This window comes from Anomaloglossus baeobatrachus, chromosome 6 (assembly GCF_048569485.1).
Source record: "Anomaloglossus baeobatrachus isolate aAnoBae1 chromosome 6, aAnoBae1.hap1, whole genome shotgun sequence".
NCBI classification, from domain to species: Eukaryota; Metazoa; Chordata; class Amphibia; order Anura; family Aromobatidae; genus Anomaloglossus; species Anomaloglossus baeobatrachus.
Genome location: NC_134358.1, coordinates 527,234,893 through 527,258,997, shown reverse-complemented (window position 1 = coordinate 527,258,997; position 24,105 = coordinate 527,234,893). Strand labels below are relative to the sequence as shown.

Genomic DNA, 24,105 nt, shown 5'->3' with positions numbered 1-24,105 from the left:
AGTCAGGAGAGGGGCGGGACGCTGGCCAGTGCATCAGCGCTGAGGGCTGGAGTCGTTTTTACATACTCCAGCCCTCACAGTCAGCACAGAGGGGACACTGTTCCCGCACTTTTGTTTGGGAACTCCCACGGACCGCCCCTCTCCACAGAAGCCTGCAGCCATTCTTGCTGACACGCTGAGCTGCAGAGGGGAGCCGGGGAGACCCAGACAAGGCATTCTGCAGCCTCTTACCCGCTGTTCAGCGGGCGGTAAGCAGCCCAGTGGGCTCACCCCCTCTTGTGCTCGTAGTATCCTTAGTATTTTGTGGCTACAAATACTTGGTATTGCATAGCGCTGGTCGCCCTTTGGCTATAGACTCTCTCACATGCAGAGAGCCAGCAGCATGTCGCCCGTAAAACGCAAGGGTGCCAAGGCACAGACATTGTATGCTTCCTGCACCGCATGTGGGACTTTTCTACCGGCAGGCTCCGCGGACCCCCATTGTGTGCAGTGCTCGGCCCCTGCGGCGCTTGCACAGTCGGGACCTCTGCTGGACGTGTCCCAGGGTGTACCACCTGTGAATGCTGTCCAGGTGACAGGGACTGAGTTTGCAGCTTTTGCTGACAGAATGTCTCTCACTATGTCACAAATTCTTGACACATTGCGAGCTAGGCCTGTACTTCAGACCACGGACACTGTGCATGTATTGCCCCCTGGTCCCCCTCAGCTCCTAGCTCCGGGACGGGCATCTACACCTCAGGGTGAAGACTCTGACTCGGACGATGGCCCCGGGCAGCCTAAGCGGGCTCGTTATGACGGGCCTTCACATTCATCTCAATGGTCTGGATCCCAGCGGGATGAATCTATGGGTGATGAGGCGGACTTAACTGATCAGGATTCTGATCCTGGGACCGCTCTCAATCTAGATACACCAGATGGTGACGCCATAGTTAATGATCTTATATTTAACATCAATAAGATGTTGAATATTTCCCCACCAGCTCCTCCTGTAGAGGAGTCAGCTTCGCAGCACGAGAGAATCCATTTCAGATACCCTAAGCGTACATTAAGCACTTTTCTGGACCACGCTGACTTCAGAGACGCAATCCAGAAACCCCACGCTTATCCTGAAAGGCGTTTTCCTAAACGACTTAAAGATACACGCTACCCTTTTCCCTCTGAAGTGGTCAAGGGTTGGACCCAGTGTCCAAAAGTGGATCCTCCAATTTCCAGGCTTGCAGCCAGATCCTTGGTTGCTGTTGAAGATGGAGCGGCACTTAAAGATGCCACTGACAGGCAGATGGAGCTCTGGCTGAAATCCATCTATGAAGCGATTGGAGCGTCATTAGCGCCTTCTTTTGCGGCCGTATGGGCACTCCAAGCTATCACGGCCGGGCTTGCGCGAGTCGACTCAGTCACACGTGCATTTGCCCCGCAGGTAGCACCATTGACCTCGCAAATGGCGGCATTCGCGTCGTACGCGATTAATGCTGTTCTTGACGCTACAAGCCGCACGGCAGTGGCGTCAGCCAACTCAGTTGTTTTGCGTAGGGCTCTGTGGTTGAGACATTGGAAAGCAGATTCTCATTCCAAGAAGTGCTTAACCAATTTGCCTTTTTCTCGTGACCGATTGTTTGGAGAGCGTTTGGATGAAATCATCAAACACTCCAAGGGTAAGGACTCTTCCTTACCGCAACACAGACAAAACAAGCCCCAACAGAGGAGGGGTCAGTCTGGTTATCGGTCCTTTCGAGGACAGGGCAGGTCCCAATTCGCCTCGTCAAAAAAGACTCAAAAGGACCAGAGACGTTCAAATTCTTGGAGGTCTCAGTCACGCCCAAAAAGACCAGCCGGAGGAACCGTTGCCAAAACGACGTCCTCCTGACTTGCGGTCTCCGATGCCCACACCCGCGGTCGGTGGGAGGCTGTCCCACTTTGGCGACATCTGGCTAGCAAATGTCAAAGACCGTTGGGTGAGAGATATTCTATCTCACGGGTACAGGATAGAGTTCGGTTCTCGTCCGCCAACTCGTTTCTTCAGAACTTCTCCACCACCAGACCGAGCCGATGCTCTGTTGCAGGCGGTGGCCGCTCTAAAGGCGGAAGGAGTGGTGACCTCCGTCCCTCTTCAGGAACAGGGTCACGGTTTTTACTCCAATCTGTTTGTGGTCCCAAAAAAGGACGGATCGTATCGTCCCGTCCTGGATCTGAAGTTGCTCAACAGACACGTAAAAGTCAGGAGGTTCCGGATGGAATCCCTACGCTCCGTCATAGCCTCAATGTCTCAGGGAGATTTTCTAGCATCAATAGACATCAAAGATGCGTATCTCCACGTGCCGATTGCACCAGAGCATCAGCGTTTCCTACGCTTCGTCATACACGACGAGCACCTACAGTTCGTAGCGTTACCCTTCGGTCTGGCAACAGCCCCCCGGGTCTTCACCAAAGTCATGGCAGCAGTAGTAGCTGTTCTGCACTCGCAGGGTCACTCGGTCATCCCGTACCTAGACGACCTGCTTATAAAGGCATCCTCTCAAGAAGCATGCCAACACAGTCTGAAGGTGGCGCTAGACACTCTCCAGACTTTCGGGTGGATTATCAACTTTCCAAAGTCTCATCTAACCCCGACCCAATCTCTGACTTATCTTGGCATGGAGTTTCATACTCTATCAGCGATAGTGAGGCTTCCACTGGACAAGCAGTGCTCGCTACGGACTGGAGTGCAATCTCTTCTTCAGAGCCAGTCGCATTCACTGAGGCGCCTCATGCATTTCCTAGGAAAGATGGTAGCAGCAATGGAGGCAGTCCCGTTCGCGCAGTTTCATCTGCGCCCTCTCCAATGGGACATTCTGCGCCAATGGGATGGGAATTCGACGTCCCTCGACAGGACTGTCTCCCTCTCTCAGACTGCCAAGGACTCTCTACGTTGGTGGCTTCTCCCCAACTCATTGTCACAGGGAAAGTCGTTCCTTCCCCCGTCCTGGGCAGTGGTCACGACAGATGCGAGCCTATCAGGGTGGGGAGCGGTGTTTCTCCACCACAGGGCTCAGGGGACGTGGACTCAGGAAGAGTCCACCTTGCAGATCAATGTTCTGGAAATCAGAGCAATCTATCTTGCCCTGCGTGCCTTCCAACAATGGCTGGAAGGCAAGCAGATTCGGATTCAGTCGGACAATTCCACGGCGGTGGCGTACATCAACCACCAAGGGGGAACACGCAGTCGCCAAGCTTTTCAAGAAGTCCAGCGGATTTTGACGTGGGTGGAAAGCAGAGCGTCCACCATATCTGCAGTTCACATCCCAGGCGTGGAAAACTGGGAAGCAGACTTTCTCAGTCGCCAGGGCATGGACGCAGGAGAATGGTCCCTTCACCCGGACGTGTTTCAACAGATCTGTTGCCGCTGGGGGTCGCCGGACGTCGATCTGATGGCGTCACGGCACAACAACAAGGTCCCAGTTTTCATGGCACGGTCTCACGATCACCGAGCGCTGGCGGCAGACGCGTTGGTTCAGGATTGGTCGCAATTCCGACTCCCCTATGTGTTCCCACCTCTAGCATTGTTACCCAGAGTTCTCCGGAAAATCAAGTCCGACTGCCAGCGAGCCATACTCGTCGCTCCAAATTGGCCAAGAAGGTCGTGGTACCCGGATCTGTGGCATCTCACGGTAGGCCAACCGTGGGCACTACCAGACCGTCCAGATCTGCTGTCTCAAGGGCCGTTTTTCCATCTGAATTCTGCGGCCCTGAACCTGACTGTGTGGCCATTGAGTCCTGGATCCTAGCGGCCTCAGGTTTATCTCAGGGAGTTGTTGCCACAATGAGACAGGCTAGAAAACCATCCTCAGCTAAGATCTATCACAGGACGTGGAAGATATTCTTAGCGTGGTGCTTGGCTCAAGGGTTTTCTCCCTGGCCATTTGCATTGCCAATTTTTCTTTCCTTCCTGCAGTCTGGGTTGGAAAAAGGTTTGTCCCTTAGCTCGCTTAAGGGTCAAGTCTCCGCGTTATCCGTATTCTTTCAGAAGCGCTTGGCACAGCTTTCTAAAGTACGCACGTTTCTCCAAGGAGTTTGTCATATCGTTCCTCCTTACAGACGGCCATTGGAACCCTGGGATCTGAACAAGGTTCTCCTTGCTCTTCAAAAGCCGCCTTTCGAGCCTTTGAAAGAGGTTCCCCTTTCTCGGCTTTCACAAAAGGTAGTTTTTCTTGTAGCGGTCACGTCTCTTCGAAGAGTGTCCGAGCTGGCGGCGTTATCTTGCAAATCTCCCTTCCTGGTATTTCACCAAGACAAGGTAGTACTGCGTCCAATTCCAGAGTTTTCTCCCAAGGTGGTTTCTTCCTTTCATCTCAATCAGGATATCACTTTGCCATCTTTGTGTCCGCATCCAGTTCACCAATTTGAAAAGGGTTTACATCTGTTGGACCTGGTGAGAGCACTCAGGATTTACATTTCTCGCACGGCGCCTCTACGCCGTTCGGATGCGCTCTTTGTCCTAGTCGCTGGTCAGCATAAGGGATCGCAAGCTTCCAAATCCACCCTGGCGCGGTGGATCAAGGAACCAATTCTTCACACATACCGTTCTGCTGGGCTTCAGATTCCATCTGGACTGAAGGCCCATTCTACCAGAGCCGTTGGTGCGTCCTGGGCGTTGAGGCATCAGGCTACGGCTCAGCAAGTGTGCCAGGCGGCTACCTGGTCGAGTCTGCACACGTTTACCAAACACTATCAAGTGCATACCTACGCTTCGGCAGACGCCAGCCTAGGTAGACAGGTCCTCCAGGCGGCGGTGGCCCACCTGTAGGAAGAGGCTGTATGACAGCCCGTTCATGTGGTATCTTTTTACCCACCCAGGGACTGCTTTTGGACGTCCCACTGTCTGGGTCTCCCAATTAGGAGCGAAAAAGAAGAAGGGAATTTTGTTTACTTACCGTAAATTCCTTTTCTTCTAGCTCCAATTGGGAGACCCAGCACCCGCCCTATCTGTTTTTAGGGTTTCGTTTTTTTCGGGTGCACATGTTGTTCACGTTGTTTCTTAAGTTCTCCGATCTAGTTATCGGATTGAATTTGTTTTTGAAACTGTTATTGGCTTTCCTCCTTCTTGCTTTGGTACTAAAACTGAGGAATCTGTACTCCTACGGGAGGGTGTATAGCCAGAAGGGGAGGGGCCTTACACTTTTAAGTGTAGTTCTTTGTGCGGCCTCCAGAGGCAGTAGCTATACACCCACTGTCTGGGTCTCCCAATTGGAGCTAGAAGAAAAGGAATTTACGGTAAGTAAACAAAATTCCCTTCTTTCTTCCCGCCCCCAGCCCTGCCAGTCAGGTGAAGGGCGGGACGCTGTACAGGACGGCAGCACTGAGGGCTGGAGCATGCTTTGCATACTCCACCCCCCTCACTGTGCACAGTGGGGCACTAGTTCCCGCACTTTCTGGGTCACGCCCACGGCTCCCTCCTCTCCTCAGGACGCCGGCAGCCATTACTGTCAGCTCTGCTAACGCTGGACAGGGGAGACAAGCTCAGGGAGACCCAGGCAGGAATTCTGGTGCCCACACAACTGCTTTGCGCGGGCTGTAAGCAGCACCTGTGGTGCTGGCCCCACTAGTGCAGTAGTGTACTTATAGATTATATGATTATAGGCTATACGTTACACTGTATGGTGCACGGTTGTTTTTTTGGCTATATACCCTCCTGTATTGCTCAGAGGCGACAACAGCATGTCGTCCACAAATAGCAAGGGTGCCAAAGCACAGACTTACTATGCTGCCTGCGCAGCATGTACGGCTATACTGCCGGCAGGGTCCACTGACCCTCATTGTGTGCAATGCTCGGCCCCTGTGGCACTTACTCAGCCGGAGCCTCTGCTAAGGGTGGCCCAGGGAGAACCACCTGTTAACACTGTCCAGGTGACAGGGACGGAGTTTGCAGTTTTTACTGAAAGACTTTCTGAGACTATGGCTAAGATATTAGAAGCCTTGCAGTCCAGGCCGGCATCTCAAGCCATGGGCACTGTGGAATCATTGCCCCCTGGCCCCCCTCAGTTGGAACAACAATGTTCTCCCGGGGTGTCTCATAGATCCCAGGGTGAGGTCTCTGACATGGAACGCAGCCCCAGACCGACTAAGCGAGCTCGCTATGAAATCCCCTCGACATCATCACAATGTTCAGGGTCTCAGCGAGAGGACTCTCTGTATGATGAAGCGGAGGTAGCTGATCAGGATTCTGATCCTGAAGCCGCTCTCAACCTTGATACTCCTGATGGGGACGCCATAGTGAATGATCTTATTGCGTCCATCAATCAAATGTTGGATATTTCTCCCTCAGCTCCTCCAGTGGAGGAGTCAGCTTCTCAGCAGGAGAAATTCCGCTTCAGGTTTCCTAAGCGTACACCGAGTATGTTTCTGGACCACTCTGATTTCAGAGAGGCAGTCCAGAAACACCGAGCTTGTCCTGATAAGCGTTTTTCCAAGCGCCTTAAGGATACACGTTACCCCTTCCCCCCTGACGTGGTCAAGGGCTGGACTCAGTGTCCCAAGGTGGATCCTCCAATCTCCAGACTGGCGGCTAGATCCATAGTTGCAGTGGAAGATGGAGCTTCACTCAAGGATGCCACTGACAGACAGATGGAGCTCTGGTTAAAATCCATCTATGAAGCTATCTTTTGCTCCAGCATTCGCAGGCGTATGGGCGCTCCAAGCTATCTCAGCTGGTCAGGCGCAAATTGACGCACTCACACGTACGTCTGCGCCGCAGGTGGCGTCCATAACCTCTCTAACGTCGGCATTTGCGTCCTACGCTATTAATGCTGTCCTGGACTCTGCGAGCCGTACGGCGGTTGCAGCCGACAATTCGGTGGCAATTCGCAGGGCCTTGTGGCTACGGGAATGGAAGGCAGATTCGGCTTCCAAAAAGTGCTTAACTGGTTTGCCATTTTCTGGCGACCGTTTGTTTGGTGAGAGATTGGATGAAATCATCAAACAATCCAAGGGAAAGGAAACATCCTTACCCCAGGCCAAACCAAAAACACCCCAACGGAGGAGAGGACAATCGAGGTTTCGGTCCTTTCGGGGGGCGGGCAGGTCCCAATTCTCCTCGTCCAAAAGGCCTCAGAAGGATCAGAGGAAATCCGACGCATGGCGGTCTAAATCACGCCCTAAAAAGACCGCCGGAGGTGCCGCTACCCAGGCGGCTTCCTCATGACTTTCGGCCTCCTCACACCGCATCCTCGGTCGGTGGCAGGCTCTCCCGCTTTTGCGACACCTGGCTGCCACAAGTAAAAGACCGTTGGGTGAGAGACATTTTGTCTCACGGTTACAGGATAGAGTTCAGCTCGCGTCCTCCGACTCGATTCTTCAGAACATCTCCGCCTCCCGAGCGAGCCGAGGCTCTCCTGCAGGCGGTGGGCATTCTGAAGGCAGAAGGAGTGGTGGTCCCGGTTCCTCTTCAGCAACAGGGTCACGGTTTCTACTCCAACCTGTTTGTGGTTCCAAAGAAGGACGGGTCCTTCCGTCCTGTTTTGGACCTAAAACTGCTCAACAAACACGTAATGACCAGGCGGTTCCGGATGGAATCCCTCCGCTCCGTCATCGCCTCAATGTCCCAAGGAGATTTCCTCGCATCGATCGATATCAAGGATGCTTATCTCCACGTACCGATTGCTCCAGAGCATCAGCGCTTCCTGCGCTTCGCCATAGGAGACGAACACCTTCAGTTCACGGCACTGCCGTTCGGCCTGGCGACAGCCCCAAGGGTTTTCACCAAGGTCATGGCGACAGTAGTTGCGGTCCTCCACTCTCAGGGTCACTCGGTGATACCTTACTTAGACGATCTGCTGGTCAAGGCACCCTCTCAAGAGGCATGCCAACACAGCCTCAACGTTACTCTGGAAACTCTCCAGAGTTTCGGGTGGATTATCAATTTTCCAAAGTCAAATCTGACACCGGTCCAATCGCTGACATATCTTGGCATGGAGTTTCATACTCTTCCAGCGATAGTGAAGCTTCCGCTGGACAAACAGCGTTCACTACAGACAGGGGTGCAATCTCTCCTTCAAGGTCGGTCACACCCCTTGAGGCGCCTCATGCACTTCCTGGGGAAGATGGTGGCAGCAATGGAGGCAGTCCCTTTCGCGCAGTTTCACCTGCGTCCTCTTCAATGGGACATCCTACGCAAATGGGACAGGATGCCGACGTCCCTAGACAGGAACGTCTCCCTCTCTCAGGCAACCAAAGCTTCCCTTCGGTGGTGGCTTCTTCCCACCTCATTATCGAAGGGGATCTGTTGCCGCTGGGGGATGCCGGACGTCGACCTAATGGCGTCACGGCACAACAACAAGGTCCCAACATTCATGGCTCGATCTCAAGATCACAGAGCTCTGGCGGCAGACGCCTTAGTTCAGGATTGGTCGCAGTTTCAGCTTCCTTATGTGTTTCCTCCTCTGGCACTGTTGCCCAGAGTGTTACGCAAGATCAGGGCCGACTGCCGCCGCGCCATCCTCGTCGCTCCAGACTGGCCAAGGAGGTCGTGGTACCCGGATCTGTGGCATCTCACGGTCGGCCAACCGTGGGCACTGCCAGACAGACCAGACTTGCTGTCTCAAGAGCCGTTTTTCCATCTGAATTCTGCGGCCCTCAACCTGACTGTGTGGCCATTGAGTCCTGGATCCTAGCGTCTTCAGGATTATCTCAAGAGGTCATTGCCACTATGAGACAGGCTAGGAAACCAACGTCCGCCAAGATCTACCACAGGACGTGGAAAATATTCCTGTCGTGGTGCTCTGCTCAGGGTTTTTCTCCCTGGCCATTTGCCTTGCCCACTTTTCTGTCCTTTCTTCAATCCGGATTGGAAAAGGGTTTGTCGCTAGGCTCCCTTAAGGGACAAGTCTCTACGCTATCTGTGTTTTTTCAGAAGCGCCTGGCCAGACTCCCACAGGTACGCACGTTCCTGCAAGGGGTTTGTCACATCGTCCCTCCTTACAAGCGCCCGTTAGAACCCTGGGATCTTAACAGGGTGCTGATGGTTCTTCAGAAACCACCGTTCGAGCCAATGAGGGATATTTCGCTCGCACGCCTTTCGCAGAAAGTGGTTTTTCTAGTAGCAGTCACCTCACTCCGGAGAGTGTCTGAGCTAGCAGCGTTGTCATGCAAAGCTCCTTTCCTGGTGTTTCACCAGGACAAGGTGGTTCTGCGTCCGGTTCCGGAATTCCTCCCTAAGGTGGTATCCCCTTTTCATCTCAATCAGGACATCTCCTTACCCTCGTTTTGTCCTCATCCAGTTCACCAATGTGAAAAGGATTTGCACTTGTTAGATCTGGTGAGAGCACTCAGAGTCTACATTTCTCGTACGGCGCCCCTGCGCCGCTCGGATGCACTCTTTGTCCTTGTCGCTGGCCAGCGTAAAGGGACACAAGCTTCCAAATCAACCCTGGCTCGGTGGATCAAGGAACCAATTCTCGAGGCTTATCGTTCCTTGGGGCTTCCGGTTCCCTCAGGACTGAAGGCCCATTCTACCAGGGCCGTGGGAGCGTCCTGGGCCTTGCGACACCAGGCTACGGCTCAGCAGGTGTGTCAGGCAGCTACCTGGTCGAGCCTGCACACTTTCACGAAACACTATCAGGTGCATACCTATGCTTCGGCAGATGCCAGCCTAGGTAGGCGAGTCCTTCAGGCGGCGGTTGCCCACCTGTAGGACGGAGCCGTTTCGGCTCTATTATGAGGTATTATTTACCCACCCAGGGACTGCTTTTGGACGTCCCAATTGTCTGGGTCTCCCAATAAGGAGCGACAAAGAAGAAGGGAATTTTGTTTACTTACCGTAAATTCCTTTTCTTCTAGCTCCAATTGGGAGACCCAGCACCCGCTCCTGTTTTTGTGTACACATGTTGTTCATGTTGAATGGTTTCAGTTCTCCGATATTCCTTCGGATTGAATTTACTTTAAACCAGTTTATAATATTTTCCTCCTTCTTGCTTTTGCACCAAAACTGAGGAGCCCGTGGCAGCACGGGGGGTGTATAGGCTGAAGGGGAGGGGCTTTACACTTTTGGTGTAATACTTTGTGTGGCCTCCGGAGGCATAGCTATACACCCAATTGTCTGGGTCTCCCAATTGGAGCTAGAAGAAAAGGAATTTACGGTAAGTAAACAAAATTCCCTTCTTTGCCGTCAGGCACAATCCGGCGAAAAAACTGACGCGACGGATCCGGCGGAAAAAATTTGATCCGTTGCATCATTTTTTTTTTTTCGATCAGTTCCTTCAGCTTTTGGATGGATCCGTTGTGCTACTGAGCATGCACAATGGAAAAAACGCAATCCGTCGCTGTAATACGTTTTTTGCTGCATTACGACGGATCCGGCGCCCATAGGCTTTCATTGTACACGACGCTGGTCAGCGCCAAATCAGCACGGTCTGTTTTTTTAGCCACAGCCAAAAATGTTGCATACTGCATTCTTTCCAACAGCTGGATACAAATTTCACCGGATCCGGCGCACGACGGATGCAATGCAAGGGCATCAGGCACAATCCAGCGCCAATACCATTCAATGAGGAAAAAACTGATCCGTTTTATCCATTTTTCGCCGGATTGTGCCTGACGGCAAGAACTGGATGTGTGAAAGCAGCATAACTGGTTTCTAAGTTGCCCTTATCAATGACATAAGGGATAATGTATGATAAATGGGGGGTCTGTGTGCTGGGACCCCTAGAAATCCAGAGAAGTGGGCACTGAAGAGCACCATCTTCATTAGTTCTCTGTGGCACTGTCAGATGTAGCTGAGCACAATGCTTGACTATCTCAGACAATCCCATAGAGATTGAATGCAGTGGTGAAGCATATGCTCAATATCTGCTCTATTCTGACAGGGCTCTAGTTCTGTGAGATCCCTAGTGATCCACAGATCAGACCCTCAGCTATCAATAAATAATCCCCCCCCCCCATCAAGTTTTCTAAAAATCCATTAATTTTCCATAGGCTCTACTGGTGTCAAAGCAGTTTTCTGTATGCATCGCCACCTCGCCTCCCATTGCATATAGCCATAGCTTTCACTGGGTCCGATATATAGCGTAATATCCGGATATCTGGCCATGCATATAATCTTATTTATCCTGTGTTACGTAGGTGAATTTCTTCAGTTGGGATCCAAAGAGAACGAAAATGAACGCTTCGCTCACTACCTCGAAAAGACGTTTAAGAAGACGGCGAGTCTGATCGCCAACAGCTGTAAAGCAGTATGTACGTTCCGCAATTCCTATAGCTAAATGCAACCTGTGAGCTCTCTTGTAATCAGTCTTCTATTTCTAATACCTATTATTATTTATATTTTTATTTTTTTATTTTTTTTAAAATAAGGCATTTACTAAGTTAAATGCACGATACATGTCTGCCATGACTAGCGAAATACACTACATATACTGTTGAGGACGGGACTCAAGCGGTCCCTCTGGATCTGACTGCTGTTCCAAATTCTAATGTCATGAGTGCACGTGAGAAAGAACAATAACAGACACTATATCGGTTATGGACCTTCTCCATGACAGACGCTGAGGCAACTGGTCCTTATTGTTTGAAACTTTCTATAGCTCTTAAGAAGTGAAGGGTGTGGACAAAATACAGTCCAATTAAGTATCTCAGGCTGGACTCGGGACATATACTGTAGAAATTAGCATAATCTCTTCTTGATTGGTCAGTCCAAAATCTAGGAATTTCTTTGTTCATCATCTTCTTTGGGAGTTGTCCAGGATGTGGCAGCCATCTTTAAAATTACATGTGCTGGTATATTGTATTAAGGAAAATACACTGAATATGCAATATACATATATACAGTACGTGTTAGTAAGGAACAAAAGCATTCATAAATATGTGTTCGTTTACATCTATTATACTATATACCTGAGTCTATTAAATGGCTGAATTAAGTATTTTTAGTTACTTAATTCTTATCCTCAACAATACTATAGTACGGGGGCAGTTTGAACAAAGTTCCTCCATATTTGCATTCATGCATCTTACGCCATTAATAAATATCCTCTACAGATCTTTATAGACCGGCCTGCTGTTCTCTATCATTAAAAAACAACAAGGAAAAGGGGTAATAATAGTCAGAGCCAAATATATACTAAAGACCAGTAAATTCCATATTGCAAAAGTAGAAAATAGTTTATTGGTACTTTTATACAGCAAAAGGGAAGATAGTTAATTCATCACATTTTATAGATCAATAAATGGAGTCCCAGAGGTAATACACTACACTAAGAGCCCCATGGAATGAGTTACTGCCCTATATCCTCATAGTGGTATTAGCGTTACTTAAATGAATCAGCAATGATCCCACTCCCATCCAGAAACACTAGATGGCAGTAGCGATCCATAAACACAGTGTTCATATATCTCAGTAAATAAATGACACTAAGAAAATCTTTAGCCAATATGAAATAATGCAAAGGGCTAGACAAAACTCACCCATAATGGGTACGCTGTGCTGTGTAAACGTGCCCCGACGCGCACGTTTCGTTGTCTTCCTCGGGGGTCCGCAATACCACTTGTTCTCTATCATTATTGATTTTTTTGTAATATCAGTAAATGGTAAAGGAAGTTTTCAATTGACTGTTTCTTGTTTCCCCTCACACTTAAAAGTCTCTGTCCCACTGACATATCAGCTTTAATAAATACTTACATTCCCTGGATTATTGATCATCATTTCTTAAAGGGAACTTGTCATATGGAAAAAAAAAACACTAATAACCTGCAGATATGGGGTTAAGCTGTAGGTTAATAGCATTTTAAATCTACCTGGCGCCTGAACTTAGAGCTCCACTGCCGGGAAGAAATTAACTTTTATTCCTCCTGGCAGCATCTGGCTTCTAGTCTTTAGGATGGCCCCGGCTCTGCACTAGAAAGAATCACAGATCCGGCAATCTAACTTGCAGAAGGTTTAAGAATTTTTATTTACAAGCATATAGATGTGTGATTAATAAATTGACGTTTCGGTCAATCTGACCTTTCTCAGATTCACACAACAGGCTTGTATTGTTAACAGATAAAGGCGCTGTGTAGAGTATTGCCACTTTGGGTGTCTGTATGTGCGCTCTGCTCTAGACCCTGCTGTCAGTCAGTGCCGGGTGGAGCGGTTACAGCTGACGCTCACTATACACAGAGCAGTGACTAAAGCCATGCCGATGCCACCCCTATATTTGACAGCCAAACGCTGCCAGGAGGAATAAAGTTAATTTCCTACTGGCAGTGGGGCTCTAAGTGCAGGTGATAGTCAGGTTCAAAACACTGTTAAACTACTTTTTGTGGAAAAAAAAAAAAATGGGTTCCCTTTAAAGGGAACCTGTCAGGTCCAATATGCACCCAGTACCACAAGCAGTTCTGGGTGCATATTGCTAATCCCTGCCTAATGGTCCCTGTATACATTAGCATACATAAAGAGATCTTTAGAAAAAGTATTTCTAAATATCTCTTTATTGTATGCTAATGAGCGTGGGGACTAGTCCTCTGGGCGTTAGTTCCCTGGCTAATCAGTTCCATTATCATGTTAGTACATGCTAATGAATGTGCAGCGTCACAGGATGAGCTCACTCACCTCTCTGCTGCCATTGCCGCCCTACCCCAGACCTTTGGTCATGCGCACTACTTCAGTTTGAAGCCATGACGCGTACACCCGGCTTAATAGAGCGCATGACCCAAACTCTGGGGTCAGGCGCACTGAGCTGAAATCCAGTGTGAGCTGCAATGGCAGCCAGACAGGTGAGTGAGATCATCTGATACTGCATATTCATTAGCATGATAGTACACCCACAGGGGTGTGCTAACATGCTAATGGAGCCGACTAGCCAAGGTAACAAACGCCCAGGGGACTAGTCCCCTCGCTCATTAGCATACGATAAAAGATCTTTAGAAATACTTTTTTTCTAAAGATCTCTTTTATCTATGCCAGTGTATACAGGGACCGTTAGGCAGGGATTAGCAATATACACCCAGAACTGCTCGTGTAACTGGGTGCATATTGCACCTAACAGGTTCCCTTTAAAGTTATACCTTGTGCCATCACTTTTATTTCCAGGAGGAATCAGAAATCAACTTGCATCACAAGTTCTAAAGCGGGGTTTACATGCTACGATATCGTTAATGATTTATCGTCGGGGTCACATTGTTAGTGACGCACATCCGGCGTCATTAACGATATCTTAGTGTGTGACACTTATGTGCGACCTAAAACGATCGCAAAAGCGGCCAAAATAGTTTGCCGCAGAGAGGTCGTCCTAAAACAAAAAATTGTTCTCTTCTAATTAGCGATGTTGTTCCTCGTTCCTGCGGCAGCACACATCGCTGTGACACCGCAGGAGCGAGGAACATCTCCTTACCTGCCTCCACCGGCAATGCGGAAGGAAGGAGGTGGGTGGGATGTTACGTCCCGCTCATCTCCGCCCCTCCGCTTCTATTGGACGGCTGCAGTGTGACGTCGCTGTGACGCCGCACAAACTGCCCCCTTAGAAAGGAGGCGGATCGCCGGCCAGAGCGACGTCGCAGGGTAGGTAAGTCCGTGCGACGGGCAGCGATTTGTCCGTGTCGCACAACCTACGGGGGCGGGTACGATCGCTAGCGAGATCGCGTGTAAAGCCCCCTTAAGAATAGATGCTTCAGAATAGGGTAATTTTTTTTTCTCCTATGGTAGCCATAGAACATAATCCATTTATAGATTGTTACAGGCAGATGCAATCATTTAATTGTAGTACTAATTTATTTCCATAGGAAGTGTCCAAAAGGGACCTGATTCTTAAATGACCACTGTCATATCCACAAGCATCTTGTCAGAGAAATGATTCTTCATCCACTTATGAGCCACCTCTGCCTCCTGAACTCCTCATTCCCTCAGAAAATTAACCTAAATTTATCTTGGCCAAAGCCGGCAATATTGCCAGATCACTGAGGGGTCAGATTACTGCTGCCAAATGAAGCCTCTGGGGAGGGGAAGAGAAAAAGCAGAGCGATAAAGAGGGAAGCCTGGATGTGCACAGACCTGTGCTGCCGATTGCTAGGAATGGTTTATCATTACCCCAGAGCTGGATTCACAGCTACACCTCTCTGTATGGCTGTATGTTGTCCTTTATGCTGCTGTGGTATACAAAGGAGAACAGGATTCCTTCTTTCTTTGAGTGTAGAATATAGGCAACATCTTAGGCGCTGGTCCATACCCAAAAGCTCAGCAACAACAGAAAAGTCGAAGCCTGCAGAGGGGGAAACTGGATACAAGTCATATAGTGCATTACTTAAGGACACACAACTACCTATGCTGAAGAATAGTCACCTGAAATAACAGGTTGGCATACATCCAGTATCCTCTCAACTACCTTTTTTTATATATATATATATATATATATATATATATTATGGTAATATGTATGTATGTATATGTGTATATATATGTATGTATATGTAAGTATGTATATGTATGTATATATATGTATGTATATATGTAATATATGTGTATGTATATATGTATATATATATATATGTGTGTGAGTGTATATATATATATATATATATATATATATATATATATATATATATATATATATATATGTGTATGTATATATGTATGTATGTGTATGTATATATATATATATATATATATATATATATATATATATATATATATATATATATATATATATATATATATATATATATATATATACATACATACATACATACATACATACATACATACATACATACATACATACATACATACATACATACATACATACATACATACACATACATACACATATACACATATATATATTATATATACACTCACACATATATATATATATATATACATATATTACATATATACATACATATATATATACATACATACATATTACCATAATATATATATATTATATATACCGCCCCCCCCTACACGGACACACCCCCCCCTACACGGAAAACTCCGGACACCACCCCCCCCTCCCCCTACACGGAAAACTCCCCCCATCGCCCCCCCCCCCCTACACGGACATCTCCCCCCCCCCCCCCCCCCACCCACCCACCCCTACACGGACACCCCCCCCCCTACACGGAAAACTCCCCCCATCCCCCCCCTACACGGACCACCCCCCCCTCCCCTTACACGGACCACCCCCCCCTCCCCTTACACGGACCACCCCCCCCTCCCCTTACACGGACCACCCCCCCCCCCCCTCCCCTTACACGGACCACCCCCCCCCTCCCCCTACACGGACACCCCCCCCCTCCCCCTACACGGACACCCCCCCTCCCCCCACACCCAGAACATTTACAGCTCCAATAGCACCATAGATTATGGGAGCCGTGTCTTAGAAAGTGTAAATTGATTTGGATTTTGCATCCAAAGTATAGTCTGTTATTGGGGGAAAACAAATAGTAATTGCAGGTACTCACTGTGCATTTCTTTGTATTTCAGGTGTCCATCTTGGCCTGTCCCGATCCTACAGTCCATGAGATTGCCTACCAATATGGGAAGAACATAGGGATTGCCTTCCAGGTAGTCATCACCATTTTCCCTTTTCTGTTTCATAGAAGAAATTGGTGTAATCGTTTTAATGTGCTTACCTGATACATGATGTGTTATGATTTAACACACACAAGCAGGTGGAGGAATCCTCCTAAATCCAGCTCACCATGTGCACTTGGAAGTCCTTTTAGACGGTGCACGGAAAATCTCCAGCCAAGAGGTTAGCACAAAAATTCAGGAATCCGGCACAGCATCTTCATAAAAAAAAACAAATTTTATTGATCCATTAAAATCCAAAAAAACGGACAAGATGCGTTTCAGGGGCACCCTTGTTCACAATCCGTGTAAACAAGGGTGTCCCCGAAACGTGTCTTGTCCGTTTTATTGGATTTTAATGGATCAATAAAATTCGTTTTTTTTATGAAGATGCTGTGCCGGATTCCTGAATTTTTATGATGTGTTATGAGTAGTTGGTGGTGAGGGGATAACTCACTGACTGATGGTGGTCCTAGTTATGCCCTAACTTATGTATATAAGGGAATAGTTTTTAAAGGGAACCTGTCATCAGATTTGTCCCCTATAAACTGCGGCTACCACCAGTGAGCCCTTATATACAGCATTCTGGAATACTGTATATAATAGCCCTGGCCGCGCTGTATAATGGTAAAAAAACAGTTTTATACTCACCTAGGGGGTGGTGCGGTCCAATGAGTGTCGTTGCTCTCCGGTCCGGCGCCTCCTCTCTGCGGTGATCACCGTCCTCCTTCTACCCAGTCCAGTGTGAGTGACGTGTCCTACATCATACACACAAGTTGGCATTGCACTCCTGCACAGGCGTAATTTGATTTGCCCTGCTGAGAGCAGATCAAAGTATTGTAGTGCACATGTACGGGCACAATTTCACCTATCCTCGCGCCTGTGCATTACAGTACCTTTTATCTGCCCTCAGCAGGGCAGATCAGAGTGTGCCTGCACAGGACCAATATGCCTGCCTGTGTGGATGACGTAGGATGCATCATCCAAATGAGGCTCAGAAGAAGGAGGACCGCGATTGCTGCAGAGAGGAAGCGCCAGACTGGAGAGCAAAGACACCCATTGGACCGGACCGGCCTCTAGGTGAGTATTATAAAAGTGTTTGTTTGTTTTTTTACGTTATATAGATCGGCCTAGGCTCTTATATACAGTATTCTAGAATGCTGTATATAAAGGCACACTGGTCTTGGCCGCAGGTTATGGGGGAAGAAACCTGGTGACAGGTTCCCTTTTAATCTTCGTAAAACCTCATTAATGCATATTCTTAAATAGCCGCAAAACTTCCAGCTTTTTACTAAGTTATTTCATTGCTCACAAAGTGTTTTTTTTTTTTTTTCTCCATATCTTAGCTCATTGATGATGTGTTGGATTTTACCTCTTGTGCCGATCAGTTGGGAAAACCAGCAGCCGCAGATCTAAAATTAGGATTAGCCACTGGTCCGGTTTTATTCGCGTGTCAACAGGTAATGTACTGGAGAATAAGGCCCGCAGTAAGTCTGTGTCTGCCTGACATTATAGTTGATACCATTGTGTAGAACTATAAGTTTCAGCATGACTTTCTCCAGGTCTGTAATGCAAAACAAATTGTGTCCTCGTTTTTTTCTGAGCTCCGATACCAAACACCATCTCTCACGGTTTCTTACTAAATTTAGATGTAAATATTCAATCCATCAGAGTGCGGAATCTACTAAATACAAATGAGCTGGAATCTGGAAATTGTACATGTTTGTGCTAGAATTTTGTAAATTTGGGCATTTAACAAAATGGGTGTTTTTTTTTTTTTTTTTTTTGTTTTTTTTCTCTGCACTGTGTAACACTGCTGAGAAGTTTATGATGCTAAAGAAGAGGAATGGACAGATTTAATACGAGATTTAACCCCTTCACCTCCAACCGATTTTTCAGGGGGGTTTTTTCGCTTTCCTTCTGATAGCCGTATCTTTTTTTTTTTTTTTTTTTTTTTTTTTTTTCCTCCCATCAATCTTGCCATGTGAGGGCTTGTTTTTTGCTGGACAAGTTGCACTTTTTAATGAAACTATAAATTCTACCATGTAGTGTACTGGAAAACGGCAAAAAAATCCAAGTGTAGAAAAATTGCAAAAAAAAAAAGTGCGATTGCATGATTTGTTTTTCAGATATTTTATTCACCATGTTCACTATATGGTAAAATTGATGTGTGGGGGTGATGCCTCAGGTCAGTACGTGTTTGTATACACCATACATGTATAGGTTAAGTTTTAGCTAAGGGGTTAAAAAAAATCAGAAGTTTGTCCAAATAAGTGGCACACATTTTGCGCTATGTTCCACAACCCATAGCGTTCTTATTTTTCGGGATATGGGGCTCAGTGATGGCTTAGTTTTTGCGTCTCGAGCTGCTGTTTTTAATGGTATCATTTTTGCGCAGATGCTACGTTTTGATTGCCTGTTATTGCATTTTGCACAAAATTTGCAGCAACCGAAAAACGTAATTTTGTCGTTTGGAATTTTTTTGCTGCTACGCCTTTTACCAGTCAGATTTTTTTTAACCCCTTAGATAAAAGTAAACCTATACATGTTTGATGTCTACAAAGTTGCAGCGACCTGATGCATCGCACAGACACTTCAGTTTTTTCCATGTAGTGAAAAAGCGAATAAAATATCTCAAAAACAATCGCATATTTTTTTGCATTTGGAATTTTTTTGCCATTTTCCAGTACACTATATGGTAAAACTCATGGTTTCATTTCAAAGTACAACTCATCCCGCAAAAAACAAGCCCTCATATGGCAAGATTGACAGAAAAATAAAGTTGCGGCTTTCGGAATAATGGAAAAAAAGGAAAGCACAAAATCAGCTGGTCGCGAAGGGGTATTTTGTGTTTTTTTTTTTGTTTTATTTGTTTGTTTTTTTTTGTTAAATCAGTGAATCAGATTTCCATCATTCAGAAGTATAAGACTCTGCATTGGGCTGTTCCTCTGTTATTCTTCCTGGATATTTAGGCATAAATATAAGGTGTTTGACCATGGTGCCGTCAGTGCTGGCGAGGAGAATGGAAAATGCTTTACTTTTTTTGCACGGCAATGATAGCAGAAAATACTAAAGATTAGATTGTGCTGATTCCGTACATTTACTGTGATGTTGCAGTGTTTTGTGGAGTCAGGTAATGATTGTTACCGATGTGTCTTCTGCTCGTAGTTCCCTGAATTGAATGCTATGATAATGAGGAGGTTCAATTTACCGGGGGATGTTGAACGAGCGCGGCAGTATGTCCGACAGGTAAGAGGCTCAGATTGCAAGCGTGCAAATAAGTGCCAAGCTCCATCTTTAATCGCACAGATGCTGCTGTTGACATTCAGGGCAATTTGCTAATTTTACCAGGTAGGCTAACCAGATATAAATGTCAGTGAGCAGTGTACACCGCAATACACATTTTGGTTCCTGGAATCGCTTCATAAGGGGCAGCTTACAGCAAAGCTGTGTATGCGGGCCATGTAGAGTGGCACACAGAGCCTGGAGCAGCCCTTATCACAGACTTGTTAGACCGTGTGATACAGTACAGAGTGTCCCTCCTTTTGCATTTGGGGGTAAAATATCTTCATAATACAACATACAATGGATTATGATAATCCTTAGTTTACTGGCTTATACTACGGTAGTTCTTACAGTATGTGCGCTGTATTACAACACAATTGTGTAATTATAGCAGTGCATATTATACCATATATATATATAGGATATATTATAGGATATATTATACTATATACATACATACATATCTGTGGTTGAAATGTAGCAGGCCAGATCCTTCTCTTCCTTTTAAAGGGAACCTGTCAGGTGCAATATGCACACAGTAGCACGAGCAGTTCTGGGTGCATATTGCTAATCCCTGACTAACTGTCCCTGTATACACTAGCATAGATAAAGGGATCTTTATAAAAAGCATTTCTAAAGATCCTTTATCATATGCTAATGAGGCCAGGGACTAGTCACAAGGGTGTTGCTTCCCTTCGCTGGTCGGCTCCCTCAGCATGTAAGCACGCCCCTCTGGGCTTTCAAAGATGCTAATGAATCTGCAGTGTCAGAGCATGATCTTGCTCACCTCTGCTGCCATTTCGCCAGACGTTGGATTTCGGCTCAGTGCGCATGACCCCGTACTTTCAGTCATCTGCAGGGTGTAAGCGTCCTCGCTTCAAAATGGTGTAGTGCACAAGCATGGAAGTGCCAGGGACTTCTGACCATGTGCACTGACCCTATGCTCAGCGTTCTGAGGTGGTACACAGGTACGTGCGTCACTGCTGATGATGACGCGAGGTGATGGGCATTGAATAGCATGTTAACACGCGTGGGCGTGCTAAGAGGGTGGTATGAGCACAGGAACTAACGCCCCTCATTAACATATATAAAGGGTATTTAGAAATACTTTTTCTAAAGATCTCTTTATCTATGCTAGTGTATACAGGGACCGTTAGGCAGGGATTAGTAATATACACCCTTTCGAGACTACTCAGGTCTCTTCATCAGGCATGGTATAACACAAAATCTGAAGAGTCACGTATTTATACACAACAGGACTTAGAATAGTGCAGTAAAAAAAAAAAAAAAAAAAAAAGAACAAGTTATATGAAACAGAACTATCTCTATGGCAGGGGGACAAGCTGTTCTAGCCATAAATACTGATGCAGTTCAGTGTGAAAGTTTTATTGTCCTTTGATAAGGGTCTGGTCCAGGCTGTGACACAGCCTGTGTCACAGCCTGGACCAGACCCTTATCAAAGGACAATAAAACTTTCACACTGAACTGCATCAGTATTTATGGCTAGAACAGCTTGTCCCCCTGCCATAGAGATAGTTCTGTTTCATATAACTTGTTCTTTTTTTTTTTTTTTTTTTTTACTGCACTATTCTAAGTCCTGTTGTGTATAAATACGTGACTCTTCAGATTTTGTGTTATACCATGCCTGATGAAGAGACCTGAGTAGTCTCGAAAGCTTGCAATTATTACCATCTTTTCAGTTAGCCATTAAAAGGTATCAACCACTGAGGACTCTCTGTTCTTTTAAACAATTTTTTTTATCTCTACTGGCTAACACGGTACAAAGATATATTTTACTTGTAATATACACCCAGAACTGCTCGTGGTCCTGGGTGCATATTGCACCTGACAGGTTCCCTTTATCACAATCTGTGGTCACCATAAATTAGACTGTTGGTACAGATGCCTTTTAAGGTACAGAAAACTGTAAAGCACCAATCAAGTGTTTTTTTTTTTTCCCACAGCTAGAGTGGTGCTTTAAATTTAAGTGGCCTGCCCCCAGTCATGTACTCTCCCTCCAGAGGTTTCATCCTTATTCAGGACCGCTCTAGCCCCATTTGCCCCAATTGCCCATAACTTTTGACTGGCCGGAAGTCAGAAGTTGCATCATAAGCTCTCAATGCAAATCTATGAGAGCCGGAACAAGACTCTCATAGACTTTTCTTCATCGTTCCTTATGGGAGACCCAGACCATGGGGTGTATAGCTTCTGCCTCCGGAGGACACACAAAGTACTACACTAAAAGTGTAGCTCCTCCCTCCGAGCATATACACCCCCCCGGATGACAAATCCACCCAGTTCAATGCTTTGTGTTCAGGAGGTCACACACACACATGCATCCTCTGAGTTTTGATTTTTTTTGATTTTTGATTTCAAAGATTTGGAAGAAAAGCGGGTCCAATCTGGACTCCCGGCATGTCCCTTCTCACCCCACTGTGTCGGCGGTGCTGTTAAGGTTGATTTTACAAGGCTGGAGCCTTCACATGCTGCGCTCCTTCACCATCCCCTGAGGCTCTGGCTTGAAGTGGGAGCCATCACGGTTCTCACTGCTTTGCAGGAGACCGGTCTCCATCCGCAGCCCTTTCAGGATCCTGACGGACGGAGCGCTCACCTCCCAGGGACCTGGCACCTGCGTCTCACAAGCTAAGTACTGAGACGTTATTACCACAGAAAGTGGTCTTTCCAGGGGTCCCTTGTACTTTATATATTGGGGAGAGTGTGTTATATGACTGTGTTAACATTTCCGGTCGGTTCTCCAGTTTTCACTGGAGAACCGCGCCGATGGTGCCTGCACGCTGGCCGCAGGTTTAAATCTAGGCCCCGGCTTCGCCTGAGGCCTACTTTCGGTTTCACTCCCCCTGCATGTCAGTCATGCAGAGGGACAGTGCGGCTCCGCCCAGCGGCTGTTCAGCACAGGGAACGGACACTCCTCACTGAGGAAAGATTCCCTCCCCTGTATACCTCATTTGCCCTCCGGATCCCGCTCTCAGAGTAGGCCCCGCCCCCTCTCCTCGCTCCGGCGCCATTTTCTCAGCGTTCTCAATGTCTGCATAACCACATTGTGACAAATGGGGGCCTGGGCTGGGGGATCTGGAGGGCACAGAGTCTCTATGTTAAACGGTCTGGCAAGCCACAACCTCCGGTTGTGCAGCTGCTTATATACTCTGTTTATATACTCTGCTGGGGGTCATTCTGGACAGAGCCCCCACTTCTGCAGCATGTCTCACATCAGAGCAAGGCTGTTCTTAATATGCACTGCATGTAGACTCGTACTGCCTGTACCGAGCACATAACCACATTGTGATGCTTGCTCTAATACCTCAGCCTGGAAGCTCATCAGTGGTCCCTCCGGCTGCTCCGGCTCCGGTGGCTGAACCCCCGGTTTGGGTAGAATCCCTCTCTCCAGGGGACAGCTGTCCCAGACACTGCTGAGCATGCATCAGCCCCCTTCTCAGGGCGCTTCTCCTGCTACGGCTCGCTCAGCAAAGCTCACAGAGGATTCTTCATCTGGTCTCAGACCCCGTCCTCCTAAAATGGAGACGCAGGGTCCCCTTTCCTTCCTCGTCCCGCAGCTCTGATTCACGAGCTGACTCGCAGGACGAGGAGGATGTCTTTACTAGGGGCTCGGACGCTACTTCATGTACATTGATCTGTCCGAAGGTGACGCAGATGCTAATGATTTGATTGCGTCCATTATATTTGTACTGGACCTCAATTCGCCTGTATCAGGGGAGCATCCCCCTCTGGCAGAAGGGCATCAGTATACCTTAAGAGAACAAGGAGTGTGTTCCTTAACCACTCCAGTTTTTCAGCCCACTGTGACCAAGCCCAGAGCCTGTCCTGACAGACGCTTCCCAAAGCGTGGTTCTGATGACTGTTTCCCCCTTCCACCAGAGGTGGTCAAGGAGTGGGCTCATTCACCAAGGGTGGACCCTCCGGTGTCTAGACTTTCAGCCCGGACAGTTGTATCAGTGGCTGACGGCACCTCTCTAAGGATCCCACTGTCCGCCAGGTTGACCTTCTGGCCAAATCTATATATGAGGCGGCAGGGGCCTCGTTCTCCCCATCTTTTGCAGCAGTGCGGGCTCTCAAAGCCATCTTTGCTTCTCTGAAGGAGATGCATTCCCTCACCAGGGACTTTATGCCCGAAATGGTTGCCTTAACTTCCAGGCTTCAGTCTTTTCATCCTATGCCATGTCTGCCATGCTGGAGACTGTCACCGCACTGCGGTGGCCTCGGCTACTTCCCTCGCTATCCGCAGGCTCCTGTGGCTTCGAGAGTGGAAGGCAGATGCTTCTTAAGAAGTT

General features: G+C 47.5%; 1 protein-coding gene across 1 annotated transcript in view; it reads left to right on the top strand.

Annotated features, from left to right (window-relative positions):
- PDSS1 (decaprenyl diphosphate synthase subunit 1) overlaps positions 1–24,105 on the top strand; it is a 64,084-nt gene that overhangs the window by 26,357 nt on the left and 13,622 nt on the right. Inside the window, exons 7-10 of the mRNA XM_075315536.1 lie at positions 11,089–11,198; positions 16,427–16,507; positions 17,860–17,973; positions 19,682–19,762. Of these exons, the coding sequence (XP_075171651.1) occupies positions 11,089–11,198; positions 16,427–16,507; positions 17,860–17,973; positions 19,682–19,762 (386 nt within the window). The remainder of the gene's footprint in view (positions 1–11,088; positions 11,199–16,426; positions 16,508–17,859; positions 17,974–19,681; positions 19,763–24,105) is intronic.